Source organism: Lutjanus erythropterus, chromosome 11, assembly GCF_056507025.1.
Source record: "Lutjanus erythropterus isolate fLutEry1 chromosome 11, fLutEry1.hap2, whole genome shotgun sequence".
Lineage (NCBI taxonomy): Eukaryota > Metazoa > Chordata > Actinopteri > Lutjaniformes > Lutjanidae > Lutjanus > Lutjanus erythropterus.
The window spans coordinates 11,742,242-11,765,097 of record NC_139327.1 but is presented as its reverse complement, the minus strand read 5'-3'; the positions used below and the strand labels follow the sequence as shown (position 1 = coordinate 11,765,097).

At 39.5% G+C, this 22,856-nt stretch overlaps 1 protein-coding gene across 4 annotated transcripts in view; it reads left to right on the top strand.

The window, feature by feature from the left end:
• Positions 1-22,856, top strand: part of abr (ABR activator of RhoGEF and GTPase) — a 186,086-nt gene that overhangs the window by 75,807 nt on the left and 87,423 nt on the right. For all 4 annotated transcript variants that reach the window (XM_084730804.1, XM_084730805.1, XM_084730808.1 and 1 more), the window contains exons 3-5: positions 7,487-7,585; positions 11,204-11,389; positions 20,868-20,975. In XM_084730804.1, coding sequence (XP_084586930.1) covers positions 7,487-7,585; positions 11,204-11,389; positions 20,868-20,975 — 393 coding nt within the window. The remainder of the gene's footprint in view (positions 1-7,486; positions 7,586-11,203; positions 11,390-20,867; positions 20,976-22,856) is intronic.

Sequence of the window (22,856 nt, the reverse complement as noted above, 5' to 3'; positions counted from 1 at the left end):
GGGTGAGAGGTCGTGGCGAGTAAACTGTGTTCATTCACAAACTCTGGATTAAATCATTGCGTTACTCACATTTTCAGTTTCATTTCCATTCTAACATCCAGAGTTATTCATTATCTTTGGAGTGGCATGTCTTTCTTTAACACTATTTCATACTTTAACCCCGTGTTGCGCCTTCATCAAACTGCTGCCCAGTGAACTGTGTGACCTGTAATTAGAATCAGCCGCACTGGCTGCACATTAGCCGCTCTCGGCTCCACATCCAAGACTCTCAGCAGATCAATACAGAGACAATGGCCAGAGAGGAGAAAGACGGGAGAGAAATGAACTCTCTGTAATGTGAGAAAAAACAGAGAAACTGTGTGTTTTTGAGGAAGTGGCTTTAGCCTGAAGATACGGAAGACAGAAAAGAAGAGAAAGACGCAGACGAGCCTCCAGACAGAAAACGGCCTGTGTAGCCATCAAGGAAGTGGCTGGATAGCTGTTTGTTGTGAGGGGAGGGGCGGATGTAGAGGGGAGGGCAGACCTCATCGACCGAGGTGGAACAGTGGCACACACGCTCTCTCTCTCACACACACACACACACATAGAGTACACACGTACATACTCACACCAGGAAGCCCAGCAGAGGAAGGGGGTGGGGTTGTGTAGGCGGGGTCCTCTCTCTTTCTCTCTCGGTGTCCAGACGTCTTGCACTGAAGGGAAAACACTGATGTGTCCAGGCAGGCCCTGACGAAAGAAGGGGGGATCTCGGGCAAAGAGAGGAGAGGAGGAGGTGAAGGGAAAGGAAGAAAGAAAGAAAAAGAGAGAGAGAATCATGGAGGAGGAAGAGGAGGAGGTGCTGTGCTACTTGGACAGGGTGCTGGAGGAGGAGGAGGTGTTTGAATATGGAGATGGGGAGCTGGAGCCCATCACTCCGGCACATAGACAGTTCAAGGTGAGACAGAGGCTGCTGGACAGCTGGATGCGGGAAATACACACATACACACACACACACACTCTTATTTTAACACACTGACCAGTCTTGAAAGCCTGGTTATATATAGCAAAGTGGAAAGTCTTATTAGTGTCTTGGCATGATGTGGCATCACTATGTGCTGCTGCGTGTGCCTATGAGCCATCTGTGCTGCGAGAATGTGTGTTTGTTGTGTGTGTGTGTGTGTGTGTGTGTGTGTGTGTGACAGCCATTGGTCTCTCAGCGTGGCCTGATGATGAGGCAGCTACTCTGGAGCACATGTCTCCTTACTCTGCTCATTTTTGAAGGCGGCAGCTGTCTGTTTCTGGTGGTAACTTCTGTCTGTGTTTAGGATGTTTATATGTCTTGTGTGCACTAGTAACAGATTACATGCAGTCAGGATTGTGTAATCAAACTACAAAAAATAATATAACTAGAATCAGCCTAGACTACATTTGAAAATATGTATAATTGGATTGTAGATACATTGTCAAGGATTACTTGATTACATTTTTGATTACCTTAGCTTTGATGCCAGTTCCTGAACAATACTTTTTTCAATATCTAATCCACTTTAACAAATGGAAAATTACATTATAGACATAATTACTGACTTTAAAGGAAGAAGCTGTTCAAAGTCTGGGGAGCACTCCAAGCACTTTACTCAACCTGGTTTAACATGAAGAAACTGATGGAATATCTGTACAGTGTTGGACTATAAAAATATAACCAACTGTCAAAACTCTTCAGGTCTTGTAATATGGTATCGAATGGCAAGGAATTTTTTGATACTTGACAGTATGAAGGAATAATTTATTCTATGCCATAAAAGTATTGAAATTTGAGAGGGATAGATGCTAATATTAGCACCGGCGCCATGGGCCACCAAGCCCCTAAATTTGGTGCCTCAAATGTTAACCTAAGTAAAAACATTACAGAAAAGGCACTTTGATTCAACTTAATAAAGCCTTTCTCAACTGTGATGCTTGGGTTGTCCAGTTCTTGCCATGAACATGGCAATGTTTCTGATTAAAACATGCTTGAATTCTTGGCTAGTTGCGGAAACTGGTGGCACACACCGCAGCACATCGCGTCCTTAGATGAGTTATTTTGTAGCCACGTAAGCCCCTGCAACCATTCACTCCTACATTTTTGTTGCTGTTTCATTTTTTGTAGTCCACCCTTTGTGTTTCTGTAGTTTAGCGGTTCATTTGGGCTTAGTAAGCCCCTCTTCAGTAGCCCCGACATATCAGTAGTTAGCTGCTGACAAGTCCTGTTCTGTTTTTGTAGAAACTAAAAGGCAAGAAAGAATTTAGGTGTGATGGCAAAGGCTCACTGTGTGGAGCTAAAACTTTGTGGCCACAGGAGGAACATTTGGTGACCACAGAGTAACTTTTTGTGGCCACGGGCCGTATTTTTTTGTTTTGTTTGTTAATGAGTGATTTATGAGTGATGAAGTTTCTCTTCCTTTTTATTTATATTGAAAAGATAAACACTTTGAGTAAGTGAAAATTCTACAACAACGTCTCTGATGTGGAGTTTTTTTTGTAATCCAGTAGTTTATGTTACTAATTAAAAAGAATGATATGTAATTTGTATTCGGTAGCTGACTACATTTCTCAGTAATCTGACCTGACCCTGCGTGTGTGTGTGTGTACTCCTCCCAGTAGATGAACTGACAAAAAGCAGGGCTGCATGCCTTCACTGTGCCCGGTCACTCTTGATATCAGCTCCTTCAGCGCACAGAATGAGGCCACAATAGAAAAACATGCAGGTTTTTTCCTGTATGAGAAGCGTAACTGAGAAGTGCACGCACTGGAGCAGGTTGCCATGGAAAAATCCTTTCACCGCTCATGTATTTCTCATCTTGCCCTCTCGCCACCACACAGTAGCTCTTTGTACAGCAGAGGGAAAATATTCCCACTGTTGGAAGAACTAGTTTTTCCCCTTCCTTCCCTGTGTTTTTTTTTCAGCCTGATGTGACATGTTTGTCACTGAGCTTCACACGTCACCAACACACGCATGTTAACTCTGACAATAAAATGCATTTTTCTGTGCTGCTCATAGCAAATGCACAGAGTTAGCTTCAAATCTCAGAAATCTTGTTAGAAGTCGCTCTGAGATGTAATTTAAAAATAAAATCTCATTGTCTGGAGACGCGGACACATATGGTTTTTGGTGCTTAAAATAAGTGGAGACCTGCAGCAGTACTTGCATATCAAAGAAGCATCTAAGAGTCTGACTCATTTCCAGTGCTGCTTTTGTTATGAATTTTAGTCATAAGGAAAATGATCTTTCAGATTCTTCTGAGGACTGCCAGCATAAAAACAGATGAAGCCACTCTGTCTTTTAGGCTCAAACCCTTCTGAATAGACGAGCTGTCGCGCAGTTTAATTAAACAAGACATGATGTATAGAAATCAATCCTGGCTCTTCTGAATCACATTACTGTTACTTGAGAGAGGTGTCACCACCAATCACGGGGACATTTAGCATCAACACTGTCATCTGAAGTGTGAGAACAGGAGCATTTTAGAGTTATCACAGAATTTTAATGTGACTTTGACACGTGAATATTTTTGATTTCTCTGTAAAACTCTGAAATGTCTTATTTGTTGTGCATTTTACAGCTAAATATCTTAAAGAGGGAAGAAGTAATACCTATAATTGATAGTTAAAGGAGCAATATGTGAGAATCTAGTGTTTAAAAATGAGTATTGCAGTCCCAATAATGAGTTGAAGCCCTAGATGGTTTAGGTTGAAGCTAGGAGTAGGGTAAATATTCGATTCTTAGATGCATCGCGATGTGGACGTGGAAGATTCTGAATTGATTCATCAAAGTATAAAATCAGAAAAAGGCGCGCACACACTAGTTATAAGCAGTTAACAAGGAGATGTGTTTCATCATCTCAAAAGGCACCAGTTTTAATCATGTTATAATTTAGTGTCTAAATAATTTTGTTCACGAGACGAAGGTGAAGTGTATTGTAAATACTGTTTACCATCGCCCAGAGGTGTTAAGTCGTCCACGGAGGGGAGTAGCGATCAGCTGTAACAAATGAGAGTGGCTGAGCCACACACACTGCGGCATTTAACAACTTCAGTCAACTCTGTGGTGAAGAAAATCACTCTCTTCTCAGTCTGTTTCACCACAAAATCTCTGTACCTGCTCTGCATGTTGGACACTGAGATCTTTCCTCACGGTGCAGCAGAGAGGCTGCTCTTCACTGCAGAGACTCCCAACCCTAGTTGAGGCCCTATTCAACAATCAATCTGTAGCTGAAGAGAGTTGTTTTTTCCCTGGAGTTGGAGTTCAGTGACTGCCTGCTTTCCTGCCTGCCTCCATTAACATATCACTCAGTTTAACCATAGCAAACATCTACACCTTCTAAAAGATTAATGATTTCCAACGACTCATAAACAGACAAATAAAGGCACAATTTACAGGCCTGAATAGAAATTTCACATCAGCTGTTTTTGTCAGAGAAGCAAGTATTATAACATGGCATGTTTCCTTAATCACTGATCATCATGGTCATTTTATGATTTATTACTGTCAATATATTACAGCTTTCTCTTTTATGGAGTCGTCATTTCAGTTCATAATTTTGGTTGTCTGGCCCCTAACCTTACTGTTTTGGTTTGCAGGCAGTTGTTTCTTAATGAAAAAGCTCTAAAAAGCCACTGCGCACTACGTACCAAACATCAAACAGCAGAAGGGGAAACTCAGTGACCAGCTGGTGAACACAGCAGAGAATTTAGCACCTCCAAGAGCCAGATATTTCCCACAGGATTTGACTGGTAGACACCAAAAAACAGAGCTAGTGAATATGTTTGTCAGAAAGAAACATGACTCCAAATAAACATTCTTCTGGAGGTAACTATCTGCTGACAAGTTCAATACACCACTTGAAAGGTCATATTATGTTAATGTTATGTTTACAGCTTGTTTCTGCTGCCACAAGAGGCCAAAAGTCTATTATTGCACTTTTAACTAAAGTGATAATGTTGCCTGAACCTGAGCACAGACTGGACTCAGGATGTGAACCCTGATACCTGTGATAAAAGTACTGTATGTTGTGTAATTTACAGGTAAATCTCTTGAGGTGAGATGAAGTTTTTCCTCAGCAAACTAATTATTAACAACCTTGCAAATAAGTACATTTTGTTAACATAATTTTTGCTACAGTATAACACTATAGTCTTAAGGAATACAACTCATCAGACGGTGGACGCTGGTCATGATTGAGTTAAAAGGATGAGGTCATGGCTCCTTCCTTGTCTTATCAGCCAGAGCTGCTGTGCTGATATAATTGTAAGGGTCTGATAGCGTTAATAATTAATCTTCCTTTCTGCTCTTGTGTCTGTCCTTTGGCCTCCCTGAAAATACATACAGTATGTGTTGCGTCAGCGTCACTTTTTAACAACTACAATTCTCAAGTTTATTGTCTTTAGTTTGTGTGCCGGGGCGTGTGTGAAGTGTCCATGTGTTCTCTTTGGGAGCGTTGTCGATTTACTGTTGGTTTGCTTGAGTAGATTTCACACATTTTAATTGTTTTGGTCAACACATTTTGATGTGCTTTAGAAATAACATGACCTAGTGCTACTTGTTAATATTATATTAACACCACTGTGGATTTTGCTATAGCATCAACGCTACAGGTGTTAATACATCATTATTATAAATATGTAAATATAAAACAATTGTTATCATCTTCACACTATCACATTTTGTGTAATATATTCTATCAGTGCCTTATTAACTAGAGCAGATGCACAAGAAGCGATGATTCTAAACAGCTGGAATACTTTTTTCCAAATCTTTTTTTCTCCTCCTTTTTGCTGACATGACTAAGCCAGTACATAAATTGTAGGTTATGACACAGTGTGCAATAGAAAAAACAAATAATAATAAAAAAAAGGATACCACCCACACTCCCACTCCTCCGTACTGGTCATGGCGGCAAAAATCAAGATAAAGAAAATCAAATAAATAAGCTTTACCTGGGAAGCACCATCAGCATCAGGGATGATAGTGAGACCTTTGATAAAGACGAGTAGCAGCAGGTTTTGTTGAAGGATTCCAGAGAATCTCACAGTGAGAATCTGCAGCTGTAATATCCCTGTATTCAAAAACAGCTGATCTGAATAGCACACAGTTTGTGTAGAGGGTGTATCAGCAGAGGTCATACTCTTTCTTTTCATTCTATATATATTTATATCACTTTATATCACTTCAATGCACACTTCCAGCACAACATATGAGCTGCACTCTGTAACAACATAATTCACTTTCCATGATTGAAAAAGAGTACTTCTGAAATTGCCTGTCATAGATGATAAAGTGTCACAGATGAAATTCACGTCGCCAGTTATTTGTTCTTTCATAAATTGAGTAACAGTTGAACAACATTTTAAATTAATTAACCAGAGAAGTTCACAGTTAGATTTCACAAACTGAAACACACATCTGCTTTAATGCAGTGTCTGCAAATTGAGTTTTAAAATGAAATATCCCTACATGATTACCAACAGCTGATCTTAACAAAATTATTCACTTTGATCTTTTTGGTGCTCTAGCAATGGACCTGAATCTGGTTGGTGGGGAGTGGTCTTTCCTGGCCTCACAGGAGTGGTTCCTCACCACTGTGCTGTGGATGGCACAGCTGACACACAGTATAGCATTAAAGATACTTTAAGCTTCAAAATGGTGATTAAAACTTAATTTGAAGTTGGGAAAAGTCATAATGTTAACATAATATAATCATAAAATAACACTTTTCAAACAAATGTTTCATTGTTCACATCATCCAAGGAATTTGTCAAATCATCGTGACCTTTTTGTTGCCTGCATCTCCCTATTGTTTTATTCACAAAGTGCAGATCTGCTGGTCATTGAGTTTGCGTTTATGTGAAGTTTTGAAAATGAAATAAGGGGGGCACTAAAAACTGTGATCTGCATGATCTGCCTAAAAAGTAGACTGTGGAAGTCTAAGATCTTGATCTTAAATCCTCAGATTGCCCACCCTGTAACAGCCTGTTGTGTCTACCTCACTGGTTGCAGCCATATTTCTTAAATTTTCTCATTTTAAGCATTAGTGGTTCTACTAGTATTTTCCTCAGTAGAGGGATAAAAGTACTCTTGTTTTGCTCTCGCTCCGTGTTTCTCATACGTGATTAGGGTGGTAATTCCCTTGATGTTGAAGGCAAAATACAGCACAGCTTTGGAGTAGGAGTTTCCAAAGAGGAAGCAAGCCATTTAGATGTTTTTAGATGAGCGAACATTCCCAATAAAGTGCTGTGACTACTCATTCCTACATACTTTGGATTGTGTGTATTTTAATCTCATGTTTACCTGATGTGGTAACTGCTGTGGCGTCATGCAGGAAATGAGTTTCAGTTATTGCACTGTAATGTGGCTAAAAATGAATCCTGGATAGAAAACATTCACCAAAATGATCCATGGTGTCTGTTAAATGGATAACCACATACTTGTATGATACATTATAACAATCAGGTCTGTTTTGTCCTGCAGGGAGACATCGAGAAAGGACTGGAGATGAAGAAACTGGTGCTTTCTGGTTTCTTAGCCAGTGAGGAGATCTACATTAACCAGCTGGAGGCCCTGCTACTGGTGAGGCACACAGACACACAAACACCGCACAGTGGACACAGTGTTTGTGTAAATAAGACAGCTGTGGTGAAGATGTGTTCACTTGTTTTGGGGTAAAAAAACGGTGTGTAAAGGCTCATGTAGCAGCATGCATGTTGCAGTGCTGCTGCTGTGTGTGTTGGTGCAGGCCTGTGTGAACTGTCAGAGCACCATTAGTGGTTAATGGTCATACTGAAAGCTGGACCACACAGTTAGGCAGTTTCCTGAAACACTAACTGAATATGCTTCCCCAAAGTTAAGCTAACTATGTCATATCCTGTTGCTGTCAGCCACATGCTGCACTTCATTACTGACATCAGTCAGTCTAACATCAAGCACAACATTAAACTAGAGAGTTAAATTGTAAAGTCACATAACAGTTATAGTACAAAACCATTGAAAACACAAACAAAGCTGTAGTTCGTTGTCAGTCAATGAGGTAAACAAATGGTTGCAGCAATGCTATCAGAAATCTGGTCTGTCTCTCAGTTCCTTCTCTTTCAACTCTCAGTGACGACACAACAAGTCATTTTACAGTTTGACCAATAAACAGTTTGTTCCCATCCGCCTCCACTTCCTCAGTCATCGAGCAAATGTCTAAAACACACCTTATGATCATGCTTTTGTTTTTGCTTCGTTGCATTTTCTATATTTGGTGAGTTTTAGTTTACACCACTAACGGCGGGCCAGGACTTGTAAAACAAAAGTCAGATCATGTGTTGGATGGGGTTTTGGTATTGTGGTGGTGAATTTGACAAAATCAAGGGAGAGTGATGATGCCAATCCTCACTGCGTTTACATGCACTCTGATTTTGAACTATTATTTAGAATATGACAATATTCTGACTTTTATATGAGTCATCTAAACACCATTCTGGATTTTCTGAATTAGGCCTTGTTCTGCATGTAGCATTTTCTGATTAAGACATGTTGGATGTGCTGGTATTATTCAGGTTTTAAGAGCATTCTTTGGGCATGTATACAGGGCATTCAGGATGTGCATCTCAACCAGGGTTTTTACTGCAGTTTGCAACAGGAAGCCTCTTGCATGTTTACGGTCAGCTCTGTGTGTTCCAAACAAACCAACTAGACAACAGTCTGTAATGCTGGTGTAGTGATGCATGCACAAAAGAAAGCCCACATTTCTCATGGGAAAGAGAAACAAAGCTACTTTTAAACATTATGAAAGATATCAACAGGTTTTTGGATACGCACAAATTTTGCCGTGTTGATGTTTTCAAAAAGGTGAGTGAGCGAATGAAAGAGAGAGGCTGTGTTTGCACTGTTGAACAAGTTAACAGCAATATTAGTGGAATATTAATTTTCATTAGCCATCTAAACCGCTTAGTATGAACATTGTCTTTTTCGGAATAAGGGCAAAAAACAAAATATTTTGTGCATGACACATGATCACTTGGATCTTTTGGTATAACATCAAATTGCAGTCCAGTATTAAAGGGATAGTTTGGATGATTTGAAGTAGGGTTGTATGAGGTACTTCTAGTAAGTCAGTACATTAGATGGTGGTCAGCACATCCCCAAGCAGAGATGGGTACCAGCACAGAAGCTAAGCAATGAACTGCTGTGGACAAGTTCAGCAACAAAGGGTATTTTAGCGTCTTAATAAAGATCCACCAAAACATATAAGTGATCAGTCATTCAAAATCATCAAAGTCATTAGTGCAGCCTGATTAAATACCACAAGGAAAATTTGATTCAGTGTTTAGGGCATAAAATTGCATTTTTTTAAAATAAAAAAATAATATAACAAGGTTATAACATGACAACAGGTATTCAACAGGAGCAAATGAGATGAGTGACAAGGAGAAAACAGCACTTTTAGTGATTCAGAGGAGGCGTGACTATGTGGGCCATGCAGGGGTGTGTGTGTCAATTTGCTGTCAGAGAGGAGAGAGAGCAAGAAAGTGCATCTTGTACCAGAGTATCCAAAGCATTTCAATAATTCAGTATCAGTATTTATCAACATATCAATATTTTTGACAATACTAGCCTGATGTTATTGTAATGAAACACTAGCACAGACAGATAAATGGAGATGGATATTCATTCATCAGTGTAACACTTTTGCCGACCCTAATGACAGCTTTTGGGCTTCATGCTTTGCCACAATACTGTATATAGACCACGCTGGGGGTGTTGAGTATGTGTGTCTGCAGCCATCATCAGTGCTTTTAAAAGTGAGCCAGCCTGTCTGATTAGCCTTCATACAACCCCTGCAATCAGTGGGAGGCTGACTCATCATCAGCCTGAGAGAAGGTTTGCTTCCATGACGTTAAAAGCCCCCCTTCCTCACCGTTACCGCTCCACACATATCTATGATTAACTGAGTCGGCGGGCAATCTGACTGGTCAGAAACTGCACCGCGGAAAAGAGAGTCACCCAATTGCTGTGCAGAAAGGCTACGATTACACGCTTATCACTGGGTGACGCATAGCAAGATCAGAGACATTTTCTTTCAGGCATTGGCCCAGTTAGGCCCCTGATTGGCCAATTAATTGCTCCAAATTGTACTCACTATCATAGCCTGCTCTTAGATTAGACACAACCTCAATCATTTTTATCAGACTCTCTTGTAAGATATACTTAATGCCATAGTAAAATACTTTATATAACCCATCAAAATATATGAATATAGAAAATCAGGCATAAGATATGATAAACTTGATTTTGACAAGAATAATGTTTATTTACCTAGCACCTTTCAAGAGCAGACGTTTCAAAGTGCTTCATAAAAACACAGAAGAGTCAATAAGAGACAGAGCAACAGACATTAAATGTTAAAATTAATGGAACAGATTAAGAAAATACAAATCTAAACAGGCGAGTCTTGTGTCATGTTTTTGTAAAACATCTGACAGTTGAAATCGGGGACAAAACTTTTGAAGGGCCAACGTTTTCATAAAAAGTATCTTTTAAAACAAAGATTATTACAATAGCACATTTTTGTACCTAAGTTATCATTAGTTATTGTTAGTTTTAGATTTTGAAGGCTTTTAAAATATTTTTAAATTGTTCAAAGTTGTGAATTCCTGTCTGTTTAGAAATTAAAAAAATAAAGCAAACCAAAACATTTCCTAAATTACATACAATGTATTTCATAAATAGAAAATATAAGTAATTTTCACCCAAAAAATTGGAATAAGAGCGTTGGTATTAATCATTTTTTAAGTGTTTTTGGTAGGACGTGACTTGTTCAGTTCTTAAGACTGGGTGAGGTGGATGAGAAGCAATCTGAAGCTGATCCTGAGATACCCACCCACTGCCTGAGCCTCTAAAATAATGTCCGGTGGCCCTCAGTATCAAAAGCAGAACTGAGATCCAAAAGTATCAGTACAGAACATCCTGCTCCGTCACCCTTGATTAACAGATCTCTTCAGACTCTGGGCAGAGCCTGTTTCTGATTAGTGCAACCGATGGAAACCAGACTGAAACTTGTCGAATGTGTTTGGCTGCTCTTAGTCATGTATATTTATTGTAGTTAACCTTTGGAAAAGATACTGTTCTTAAGGTCGGTCCTTGGTGGCCTCCTCATTACATGACTTGTGCTCACTGTGTCTGTCCCTGTTTGTCTTTATTCAGCCCATGCGTCCTCTGAAAGCCACAGCCACCACTTCACAGCCCGTCCTGACCATCCAGCAGGTTGAGACCATCTTCTACAAAATCCAGGACATCTTCGAGATCCACAAGGAGTTCTATGACGCCCTCTTACCCAACATCCAGCAGTGGGATGAGAAAGTCACTGTGGGACATTTGTTCCAGAAGCTGGTGAGTCTGACGTGGGCCCAGAAATAACACAGTGGGGGTCTTTTATTTTCCCTCTCTATCATTTGCAGGGAACATGTAAATGAGTGTTAAAAGTAGAATTGTCAGGCTCATTATTTGTACTTGTGAATCACTGGTCTACATTTGACTGTATGTGTGCCTGAGTGAGTGTGTTTGTGCCCCCGTGTCTGTGGTCTGAGTGCATTAGCTGTAATGTTGCAGCCTTCGATCTATCACGCTGTCTTATTTGCACTGGATTATGTTGCTTAAACAGGCGCTCTCACAACATAATGTAACAACATCATTGTTATGTGTGTGGATGTGTCTGTGTGGAATTAGCGAGGCTCCAGGCCTCAGCTAGTCTCAAAGCGAGTTAGTCCTCCTACTGTGTAAGATCATTACGTTGTCAGATTTGCAGGGGATAATGTGATTTGAACCGGCCCTTTCACCACATAACATACAGTAAGAGCAGTGCGTATACTGTGTGTGTGTGTGTGTGTGTGTGTGTGTGTGTGTGTGTGTGTGTCTTTTAATATATTTTAGATCCTCATTACATTTGTTTGGTATAAGCTGATGCAACATGCTGTAATAGAGACTTTCAATGGAGATGTACAAAACTTCTAGTAGGAAAAATAAATCCTCATAAAAAAATTCATTTACATAGTAATGCCCATTTAGTAGGTAAAATCCAGAGGCAGTCATCAGTAAAAACTGTTAACTTCACTGGCCAACTGAATAATTTGAATGTCATTTGGTACGGAGAGCAGTAGTTTAGCTGCTATGACTCAGAATAAATAAACCTTGGCACACTGTGTCCTGTTCGGTCACCATGAGTACGTCCCAGTGTGGGAAGGCGGTAGCAGAATATTGTGGTTTCTAATTTTCCTGAACTGGAAACTAAACAGACTAAGAAACTCTTTATTTAGAAAAGTAGCAGTGAGCTGCTGTAAGCCTCCCCTACCTGACAAGCAGCAACAGGATTTTGCTCTAACGTTGGGAGCCTCAGAATACCACAGAAGACAGAGAACAGAACAATTATGTTTTTTATTATTAGCATTATTATTATTATGCTCATGCACAGAATATAAGCCATTAACAGAGTTCGTTTTTTGTGTTCAAATTCTCTTTTTTTTTGCCACCCTGCTGTTCAAAATGTTATTACTCTGACAGACTCATTTTGTGATAGAATTTTTAAAAGATAACAATAAAGTCATCATTTCTTTTTCCAGCATCGTTCCACAGCAATATCCTGCAGCTATCTTGGATGAGGGTTGTTGTGGATTTGATGTTAAAGACATTGTTGGGATTATTTGAAGAGGGGTTGGTATGAGGTCTGTATCGATAAGCGGTGTATTTGTTACAGTTGATGTGCAGCAGCATGCTGCCAGAGAGGAGCACCGACATAGAAGCTAAGCAATGAGCTGCTGTGGACGGGGTCAGCAACAGAACATATTTTAGCCGTTTAAAATGTAAGTGTTTATATTAGAATATTTTAATTTCTATATCTTGCTGTCAGACAGCCTTTTTCAATGGAAAACCACAATTATACAAGCCATCAAGCAGTTTTGTGTCAGAAAACGGTGACAAAATGGCAAAGTAAAGCTGTGAAAATGTTCTAAATGTGGCATACACTTAAACTGATATTTACTTTCTTAGGCCGACCTTTGTTAGCTGGCTTTTTTTTGTGACTGGTCCTGTCTACATCTGTACATTGCTTAGCTTTGTGCTGGTGCCCCTATCTTCTTCTCCAAACTGGAGATGTACTGTCTGCCATCTACTGTAGCTGACCATCAGTAAGTGCCTCATACAACCCCACATCAAGTAATCCAATCTACCTCTTTAACGAGATTCATTTTCATAGTTTCAGATTCTCTCTTTTGCCACCCTGCTGTTCAAAGTGTTATTACTCTCTGAATGATTTTGTGATGGAATTTTTAAAAGATAATTAACTCATTACTTTCTTCAGCATCAGTCCAGAACAATATATATCCCGTAGCTATCTGAGTAGATTGTTATAGATTTGATGATGAATAAGTAATTAAGTAGCTGATTGAAAATATAGCCTATTATTGTAAAATTACACAGAAATGAGTTTGGGCTACTTCTTCTCTTTTAAAAGACATGGTACAGCTGTAGTATGAAACAATAATGTTGTCACAAGACAAGCTTGGAAATGGGCAGCTTGCCTTGAACACTGATAGACTTATTAGAAATGATATATCAGTTTTAGAAATCTCCCTTTAAATTTTATGACAATAACCAGATAAATATGATTAACTGATATGTGATCAGTGATTAAATGTGTCATATTCAGCTGGTGGATCTTAGGAGATGTCATTTATTCTTGATAATGAGCTGTGAGTTAATCAGATGTCCCATTATCAGAGTTCCTGTGACATCTTGCCAAGTCATGAGCACACTGTTGTTTTGACTAGAGCACAAGAGTAAGTGTCATGCCAGCTCAGACAAATAAAACCCTCAGAAACAAGATTTTGGCATCTATTTTAGTCTTTGAGGAAGAGATGGTGCTGTATGAAATTGTAAAATATTTGGCTCTGTCAGTCTGGCCTGTGATTCAGTGATTGTTTCAGTGAGCTGGAAGCTTTATTTAGAACCGGAAGTATTTTGTGTGACAGATTAAAATAGTCATCATATCTGTGCAGTGGACCATATCTTAGACTTTGTAAAATTAAAAAAATGTAGAGCAGGATACAGTCAACTGTGGGTCTGATTTTCTTGTCAACTTATAGTTTGTTCAGTAAAACTCCATGAAAAAATCAAGGTGCCACATTGTTATGCTGATGTTAAATGTAAAGCTCGACTTTCTGTATGTGTATTTATTCTGTTCATTTACACCCCAGTGACTCAGCTACAGATTTTATCAGCTTTTTGGTCTGACAGTGTTTTTTTTTTTCCTCCTGCTCGACTAATTCATCATAATGAGGAACCCAATGAAGATGTCCATGTTATACTCATGTGAAACCAGGCTGTGATGTTGACATTCTTTCACTTTTGGTTTTGAATGCCTCACAGAGTGTTTCAGGTACATTTTGAAATCCTAAAAAAAAACATGCCAGTAAGGGCTACTATTATTAGCAGTAACCTACTATGACCCAAAGATTGCAACTTCCAGTTTATTCAGGAGGTATTTACGACAATGCAAATATCTATTTATTTTAAGTATATAGAACTATACAGAGGACACACATGCAGCACCTGAAGATTGTTGATTAAATAGTCTAGCAGACTTCTCTTCAGCCCTGTTTCTCACATTAGCACTTGAGGAACTAGCATTTACTTTAAGACTTTGTTAGCAAGCTAAACTAGCCAGCTACTAGTGAGCAAAAACAACTGCATCTGTAACTCTGCTGGGAGTTATGATGAGCGTCATCTAGGCAGCCTCTGCAGGACAGAACGTAACTCCAACCAGTAGGTTATGGTTGGCATAGGCAGTAAGCACTGATGCTAGCTAATGCTAATAGCATACACAACCTGCGTATTTAGGCGAGAGGATAAAAAGGAGACAACTGCTGGGTGCCATATACATACCATCTCTGCTGATCATGACAAAATGAAATAGAACATTTGTATAAAGGGCGGGTCCATTATTTTATTAATTTATTGTCACGTATGTATTCAAATCTGGACAGTCAAATTTTGGTCCATGTACATATGCTTGTTACCTTGCACAGCAGCTGGATTCACAAGATCACAAGACCACCATCTTACCAGGCTTCAAGTTATTCGTTTGTGTCTGTCTGGTTGAAGTTAGCCTGTGTAAGACGTGATAGGCAGATAGTTCATCCAATCACCTGCCAAATGTTTTTTTGAAAGTGCGTGCCCTTTTCCAAAAAGTTTCTAAGGACAACTTCCCAGATGGGTCTGTGTAACAAACCATCTCACATGTCAGGTTAGTGTGTTTTACCATCAAAATGCTGTTTTGCTAAGCCCTTCTCACGTGACCTGACATAGCTTTCTGCCTGATGACATTATAAACCCCCTAGGCTGAGGGAGGGGAGGACATCAGCACTGTACCCTGTCACTGCTTTTTGTTAACAGATGTGTGGGCAGTTTACATTTGAAAAACCTGGAAAAGAACACAGTTGCCCTTCAATAAAAGATTGTACTGAACATTCAGCGGGGAAATGTGTTGGCAACTCAAGAAGATTGATTGGAAATGCTTATGTTTAGTATCAGAGGAAATGAACAGAGCTCTCATGTGGAGACGTAATTCTTTAAGTACTTCCTCTCACTCCCCCTCCTCCTCTCTGTGGACCCCAGGAGTTGCACCACCAAGTGACACCTATTAGTGTAGTCATCAGCTCCCATCTGTGCTGCGTATATGTGCGTACATGAGCATGTCATGTGGCAGCTAAACATTTAGTCAGAGTGGCAGTGTGAGAGTACAGATGGCAGTGTAATTAGCTGGTCTGCTCCCCACTGCTCCCTGTCAGCAGCATGAAGGCCACTGGAGCAACACACAGGGACAGAGTTATAGAAAGCAGGCAGGCAGGGAATAAAAGCCAACCACAGTTCCAACTTTTCTCACCTCTTTCAGATGAGAAAAAGGCCCCAGCTGCAGCCTGTGACTGCCAGGGCTGCTTTTGACTGAGCAATTTATCAAAGTCCCTGGAGGCATTAAGTGGGAAGGGTTTAATCTTAATCTATGGTCATGGTTCTGAAGAGTTTATGCGGCAATAAAAACACTTTTTAAATGCATATCCGAAGACACTAACCGTAACTATAATCCATGTATTATGTTATTGTGGTAAGTGGATTACTGCTTCCTCATGATAACCTTTTTAGCTATGCTAGTTGTGTGGCTCTATGGATGGCAATGGCAGTTGGTCAGCTGGTCTTCCACTTTGGACCAGACTGAAATATCTCAACAGTTTTTGGATGGATTGCCATGAAATTTGGTACAGACATTTATGTCACCCTCACAATCAATTATAATAACTTTGGTTGTCACATAAAGGTCCAATGTGTAAGATTTTGGGCAATTTATTGGCAGAATATGGCAGAAACTGAGTGTAATACTTATTAAACATACTTAAGTATGTTTTCATTAGTATATAATCACATAAAAACTAGAATTGCTGTGTTTCTGTAACCTCAAAATGAGCCCTTTATATCTAGAGAGGACGTGGGTCCTCCTCCATTGTGGTCGCCATGTTGCACCGCCATTTTTGTACAGCAGCCCAGAATGGACAAACCAAACACTGGCTCTAGATGCATGGAAGTTGAGGGTAACATGGTGTTTGCAATCTGTAAGCTCACCGCTACATACCACTTATTCCTACACACTCGTCCATCGTTAGATCAAAACTTAAATTTGTCCAACACCTTGGTGTTGGTTTGAATACCTGCAAAACTAACAATATTGACATCATCCTCAACTGTACTTTGTGGTTAGTGCTAATTAACAATATACAATTATACAATATAGTAAACTTTGTATCTATATTACATCATCATCTTATCTCTGTCATTGTGGGCATATCACTGTGCTTATATTTGTATTTAGCTCAAACTGTTGTAGTTCTTAAGTACAGCCTCACAGAGATACCAGCATGGCTGCAGATTCTTAGTTTTTTTTTCATTTTTGTCCTTGGGACCCAAAGTTCTGCTGTCCATTCTTGTTACTGCTTCACTGTATTTTATTCAGGATGAAATGGAGAGAGGATGTCAGAGTGTGGCATCATATTTACTTAAGCCCATTTTGGCTCAGGGTTGTCTGACTTGGAGATTTATATTTATTTATAAATGTGGTTGTGGTCACACAGAGATGCTAGTTGTTGCAACATTTGAGAGAGGTATTGTGGTGGAATTTTTGTTTTGATTGTACTCTGCAGTCATTTGTCACATGATACCTGCAGAACTGACTGAAGTTTGAGTGTTACAACTCAAGGGGAACAATGTATTTCACTAACAGGAGGAACTATGGCCCATTGTTGGACAATAGCACGTAAAATACTTGTGCAATCGGTTGTGTTCTGGGATTTCATTCTGCAAAATCAGTTGTAGTCTGGTGCATGTACAGAATACAGACATTGCTAATTGCCCAACACTCATCATGCTGATGCCAAAATACTTGATTGTCTTATGTAAATGGAATAATACAGAGACCATTGATTACTGATAAACGGTATTCTTTTTATACCACTGTTGGGCAGTATGACTGTATGGTATATGACAGTATTCCTGAGTAATAAGGATGGGAAAAAATCAATTCACTTCAGTAATGTGATTTTTTTTTTTAAATTTCTTAATTTCTTAATTTCCACTTTTATCCACATTTATTGGATATAACCCATGAATATTACATGATGTCACAAAAACAAAGAAAATATGAATATATTGGAGATATGAAGTGTATGATTCAACTTTTTCCCATGGTCTAGTGTTAAAAAGGCAAACAAAAATGTCAATAAATCATAAAATTAAAGCACAATACTTTGGCATCATGATGGTATTCAATCAAGAGGTAATCCCTACTGATTAATGTTGGTAATATTGTAAACAGGCTGTCCTAAGAACAAAGAGTTATTAGTTTGTCTTGTCTCTGATACAGTTCCATTAAGTTTTGTTCGCAGTAGAGTCTGAAAGTCTATTGCTGTGGTTGTCTTTGTTTTTTGTTTTCTGATCATAACCATATGATTAGTGCTTGAACAGAATGAGACATCCTCTGAAATGAAACAAAGAAACAAAGCGAAACTTGGACTGTGCTTTACACACAAAGAGCTCTAAAATCTTGCAGAAGATATTTATGAAACATGGTGTGAACTGCTGCTTTCTTCTATCCAACATGTCATGAGGATTATTTACAGGCAGTTTGACCAGCGAGAAAGTGGCTATTTCTAGTCAACACACCAGTACTGTCTCCTCTTTCGCTTTCTCTTTTTTCCCTCCTTTTTTTCTTTCCCTCTTCATCTTCCCTTTCCCACCTCCACTCTCAAAAACACAAGCTGTTGTTTTCCCATCCTCCACTTTGGCCTGCGATCTGCTTGTTTGAAGTGTAGGCTTCATCATGTTCAGAGTGTTGCTCAAAGTCCTGCGTCGCAGTGACGGACGGAGCTGGAGATGGTTCACACCGGTCACGGCGTGTCCAAGCAACACGATGAACTGATGAAACACCACAATCACGTCACTGTGCTTGATTTGTACTTTCCAGCTAAGCTGCCAAGTCAGAAATGTCTATCTTTGGATATTCAGTGATCACACGTGGTGGTTTCTTGTTTCTGTCCAAGGTTTTGGTTTGACAAGTGTCCAGTTATGATGAGATGATGTACAGACAGTGACACTTGTTTGGACGACTTCTTGTCTGTTTAAGTCTTTAAATATTTGTGTAAGGATTGTGCAAAAATAATGGTTGGCAATTTGTTTTATTTTCTTGTTCATCTGTTCCTATGAAGACTAAATTGATCCACAACCTAATCTGTGTCGTATGAGACCGGATGATTCCCTCTTCTCCTCTCTTGAGCCCAACTTCACACTCTGAGGGGAAGTGGAAGGAAAGAGGAAATGAAAATAAGTGAATATAGGAGAAGGGGGGCTTAAGGACAAAAGTAACAAGTTTTTCCTCATTCACTCTATTCAGCTGAATCCAATCTCATTGCTTTAATAGGGTGCAGTCAGCTCTTCAGCCCAGCCATTCAGGCATAGCTGTAGCAGGATGCATATTCATGCACTGCTGGTCTGCAGCTTGTGTTACAATGCACATACAGTGCAGCAGAGAGGGCCTGTTAATGAAAGGGGTGAGGAAAGAGAAAGTGAATCTGTTTCAATCTGGAGGACTGCACGCAGCCACCAGTGGAGTGGCATTATGGGAATATGATTAGCCCGTGTGCATTGACTACAGTACAAGAGTGTAACGGTGTGTGCATGGAGAACAATTTCATGTATGCTGATAGAGCAAAAGAGGAACTGCGGCACTCTTCTCAACCCTCCACTTCAGGCAAAATTCTGATGGGAATAGAAATTAATTCATCTGCCAGAGCTGTATATGAATTTTAAATAATGGTGTGACATGGAGAAGTACAGTATGGAAGTGATATCTGAAGGCGGCTGCAGGTTGCACTCACTCCACTTGATTTTGGTTTACTGCTATGATAGTCTAATAGTTCAACCTCCAAGAACCATGTACCTCCCAGCTTGTTTGTGCTGTTTGGTGATAGCAGATGCTGTGGACGCCTCATAAATAGCCATTATCACTTTTCGGTGTTGTTACTTCATTTTAAACACAGCAGCTCAGATTATTCTCTCCTCTTAGCAATAGTTACCATTTCGAGCCACAATTGCATTGTTTTGAAGCATTTCTTTTCAGCCTCTTTCTTTTTACTTCTGCTTACAGCTTGCCATCACAGTTTTTTATAAACGCTGGTAATGACGGATGATGCATGAGTGTGCTGCTAGCATGATCAAGGCTACGTAGCAGGTCAATATTACAACAAATTAACAGGAAAGACAAAGCTTATTTTAACTTTCATTTCAGTTGTCTCATATTTTACATTTTTCATTTAAAAAATGACACATTTTGATAGTATTATATGTTTTTGAAATAATTTATTTCATTTTAAGAAAATATGTGTAGAAGGAGCTCGCATACCACCAGTGGTACACATACCACAGTTTGTGAGTCTAATTGCTAGACTGTATTAGAGCCAGTTGCTCTAATACAGTGTTTCCCAATCCTGGTCCTCAGGGCCCACTGTCCTGCATGTTTTAGATGTTTCTCTGCTCCAACACACCTGATTCACATGATCAGCTCGTCGTCAAGCCTCTGCAGAAGCCTGATAACAACCTGATCATTTGAATCAGGTGTGTTGGAGCAGAGAAACATCTAAAACATGCAGGACAGTGGACCCTGAGGACCAGGATTGGGAAACACTGCTCTAATCCAACTGGCCACAATCATCCCAAATCACAACGCTACATAGAATATAAAAACAAAAAGCGTTGAATAAAGAAACATGCTTACACATATTTTCCTTATTACACTTTTGAAATTCAAGTTTCTTTCTTTTACTGAACAATGACTAGCTTAATTGCAGTGGTTACACTAACTCATCATAAAACATGCTATATTCAAACTCGACTGAAAAACAAAATAAAACTCACCAAAACCATCTTGTTCAGTCTTTCCACCGTTCCAACAGTCCCCAACCTTTGTTTTGTTCAAATTAATTCATTATTCACTGTGTTGGATGTGAAAATATTCTGCCTCTCCTGGGTGTTCTCCTCTCACTTGTCCTTCAGCTCAGTGGGTGTGTCCTGTGCACTTTAATTAGAGTCTGACACTGAGCAGCAGCTCTCACTCGTTTTTCTGAGGCAAGTTACCAAAATGAAACACAGACACACAACAAAACAATGATGGACTCAGTCAGTCACTGGTAAACTGATATTTAGTCCAATGCCCTTGAAACACCAGCTTGCTCATCCTGTACATTGATGTTTCTTTTTCTCTTTCCACATGCTCCAGGCCAGCCAGTTGGGAGTGTACAAGGCCTTTGTGGACAATTACAAGGTGGCACTGGAGACGGCAGAGAAATGCAGCCAGGCCAACAGCCAGTTCCAGAAGATATCTGAGGTAAGTTTATCCTCCAGAGACGATCAGCGACTCCAGGAGCTGTTGGCAGGATGTGAGGACGACATGTCTGAACAGCAAATTAGATTCATTTATTAGATTCTGAGCTTTTGTGTCTTTTTGTACTGAGAATTTCATTGTTATTTTGTCATATAATCAAAGTTGCTGTGTGTTACATCATTAAAACATTATTTTTAGACACTGGCATTATAGGCTGAGAAGCTTGGCGGAACATAATTTCGACACTAAATTTTAAATAGGCTGCCATGGGGGTTGTATATCACTGAGAATTTGAAGTGACACAAATGATTGCTGCTCTACAGTGCAGAACACATCTTTTCCTTTCACGTGGATCAATCCTCTTCAGTGAAGTGAGGGAAAAAACAAACGCACATGGAACGACAGCACAGAGGGGAAGCAAGGCGAGCTGAAACATCCTCTTTTTGACAGGAAGCAACAGTGTTTATGGGAAATGTGGTCTTAATTTGAGGAACACTACTTTAAAAGACAATTTAACAGATGTATTGATGTTAACATATGCTACACCTGGCACATTCAAGCTTACTAGTGTCAGTGAAATTCCCAGCAGAAGGTTTGGACTTCTGTACGTCAACACAGTCACTGTAAGGTGGATATATTTAGTTTTGAGAGCTGATGTGGAGAAGGCTGTTAACTGTCCTCTTGATTTGCTTTGAAGGTATTGCAGATGTTAATTAAAAACACATCTGTGATGAAAGTAACTCCTGATAATCCTGATAATGCCAGACATGTTAAAATGTTCTTGTTTCCATGCTAGCAAGAGGCAAAAGATTGATCACAGCAACTGAAATCGCATTGGGATCTCAGAATACCTTACCACTTTAAAACCTGTATAAATGTAACATTAAACTTAGAGCATAGTCATCTTTAGGGTGATTTCACACCTAACATGTTTGCTTTAGTTAAAATGAAGTTAAGTTGAGTTTCCCAGGTCAGTGCCGGTTGTTTGGGCGAGTGTGAAAGCTGTCAGTCTAACCCTGTTGTGCACTAAACAACTGAACCGAGACTGTTTGAAAAGGGTGGTGTTGGTCCGCTAAGCTGTCAAGTGGACTCTTGTGTGGTTTGTTTTTGGTATGAAAGCAGACGAACCAACCACAGGATTTTATGACTGCAGATATGTGATTTTAACAACATTTCAAAAGCTAAACTGCTAATACATCCAATCGTCTGCTGAATGGGGAATCTGTTCAGGAGGCCATCATATAAATGATCTGTATAATCCTTTATGCAAATCATTTAGTAACATGCATGTATGTCAGTGCTATAATATTCCCTAATTAATCAACACACTAGGTCAAAAGATGTTAAATCCTCTGTGCTTGTAGCCTACTCCTTGTACTCAGTTGTCATTTCATTAAGTCAATTAACCAAGTGTGTGACAGTGATCCCACAATAATAAGCCCTGAATCATTACTGTGTAAGACGCCTCCATACTTGTCAGTCATTATTTATAATACGCGGTCGATTTGCAGTTTTACAATACTAATAATGCTCCTAATTATTTCCTCATGAGTTCTTAGTAGTAGATCAATATACACATCAAAAGTGTTAAAGTGCTACATAATCTTCTGTCGTCACCGGAATTTGATCCTGATGATCCAGGATTACAAAACTGTCCAATCAACAAGTTACCTGTCAGTCTGTATAACTTTATGTTTGCTCCTCTTGTATCATTTTTCCCAACTAAATGAACCAAACTACAGGTGTGAAAGCACCATTTTCTATTAAGCAATAACATTTTAAATTTGTGCATTCAAGGCTCATTTTGATGACCATGACAATTGTGCTTGTGACAATGAAGTCATTGGGAAATTAAATAATATAGTAGGCACAAAGGTGTTATTA